The sequence below is a fragment of the Pteropus vampyrus genome, unplaced genomic scaffold (assembly GCF_000151845.1).
Source record: "Pteropus vampyrus isolate Shadow unplaced genomic scaffold, Pvam_2.0 Scaffold76, whole genome shotgun sequence".
NCBI lineage: Eukaryota > Metazoa > Chordata > Mammalia > Chiroptera > Pteropodidae > Pteropus > Pteropus vampyrus.
The window spans coordinates 7,609,895-7,611,595 of record NW_011888857.1 but is presented as its reverse complement, the minus strand read 5'-3'; the positions used below and the strand labels follow the sequence as shown (position 1 = coordinate 7,611,595).

The window sequence follows — 1,701 nt, the reverse complement described above, 5'->3', positions numbered from 1 at the left end:
CGTCCCAGCGGAATGGGACCAGCAAGGCCCGTCGAGAACGGAGCCGGCGGGCTCGGAGGCAGGACGGGTGGCGGCGGGCGCCCCAGAAGGAAGGGAAGAGACCAGCTCCGAGGAAGCAGCAGAGCAGCCGCCGAGGGACTCGGACCGCTCTAGCGGAGAAGAGGGGACCAGCGGGCCCGGGGGCGGGGCGATGGCGGGGCTTGAGGTCGGGGGGAGGAGAGAGAGGCGGGGAAAGACGGACCAAGCGGCGAAGAAAGGGAAGCGGCGCAAGAGCAAGGCTGCAAAGGACCCGGGGAAAGTCGAGGACGCGGCGAGGGAGCCGGCGGGCCAGCAGTCGGGCAGCTTCCCGGGAGAGCGCTGGGAGGGGCCCCAGGAGCGCTCCCGGAAGAGGGCCACGAAGCGGGCAGCCAAGGGCGCCAAGCAGGTGGAGCAGGAGCGTCCGCTGGAGGAGAAGCCCAGCCGCCTGAAGATCCCGAATGCGGTGGGGACGCGGGAGAGCGACATCCTCAGACAGGCGAGGAAAATATCCTCGGGGAGCTGCGAATTGAAGCAGCAAGTCCCGTTGCCCAGGGTGAGATTCAGTATCTGCCCCAGAGCTGCCCGCCAGTCGCTGTGGTCTGAAGCTGGCCGCGCGTCGCTCAGTGTCGTTAACGAGCTGGCGAAGATGGGCGACCCGAACGTCCTGGAAATGGTGCGGCAGGAAGGTAGGAGCCGGCAGAGAGGCGCGGGAGGAGGGTCGGGCTCCGCGCGCGGACCCCGCCACCCCGGGCGCAGAGACCTCGGGGAACGTTGGCAGCCTGGAGCCCGGGGACCTTCGCAGAGTGGCGTGCCATGCGCGAGACAGGGACTGCAAGACTAACAGACCCTGCCGGGCGTGGGTGGGTGGGTGTCTGTGGCTCATGATTTCCACTGCTGCTCGGGCGAGTCCCGGACCTCTGTCCTGTAACCCCTGCGGTTCTGCGACCACGGTCCTTTTCTGTATATGGCGGAGCGGTGGAATAATGCTGGGAGGCGAGGTCAGCGCATTGGGCGTGTGAGCTGAGGTGTCCGGGCCTGTGAACCCAGGCACTGGGAAGAAAGCCTCCTTTAGAGAGCCCCAGCTTAGAGTACACGACAGCGGACCCATGTGTGGGAAGATGACCCTTAAATGCTGTTGCCTTTCTTTATTCGCCAGTTACTGCTCGAGCTTTGAGATCCTTGTTAATTATGGGAGGGGCAGACCCTAAGGTCCATCAGCTTGAGATTCTTCCGCACTTGAGAATGCTGTGTTTTACCAGCTTTCGTTGAATGTTTAGTTATGTTGAGAAATATTTGCTAAATATTTGTTCGCTAAGGCCTTTGCACGTACTTACATTCTGTGGATCTATTTTACTATACATTTTTCTAAAAACGCACGTATTTTTTCTCCAAGATCTCCGATGACTCTGTTTTCACGTCTTGTTTAGTATTAAATCTAAACATGGAAACAAAATTTTAAGTGATAAAATATCTAAGCAGTTTTACTAGTCAGTCTTATAAGGCACCCTTATAAGGCAATGCATTATTGCATTTTCCCCCATTTTCTTAACAGCTTTATTGAGGTATAATGGACATAATATAAAAGTCTCCCATTTGAAGTGTACAAGTCAATGGTTTTTAGTATATTTACAAGGTTTTTCGATTATTACCATAATCTTAATCTAAGAAACCTCTTAGTAGTCA

The 1,701-nt window shown here is 56.3% G+C and overlaps 1 protein-coding gene across 1 annotated transcript in view; it reads left to right on the top strand.

The window, feature by feature from the left end:
* Positions 1-260: 260 nt before the first annotated feature.
* ANO5 (anoctamin 5) overlaps positions 261-1,701 on the top strand; it is an 84,637-nt gene continuing 83,196 nt past the window's right edge. Inside the window, exon 1 of the mRNA XM_011362601.2 lies at positions 261-704. Within this exon, the coding sequence (XP_011360903.1) occupies positions 665-704 (40 nt within the window). The 5' untranslated portion in view covers positions 261-664. The remainder of the gene's footprint in view (positions 705-1,701) is intronic.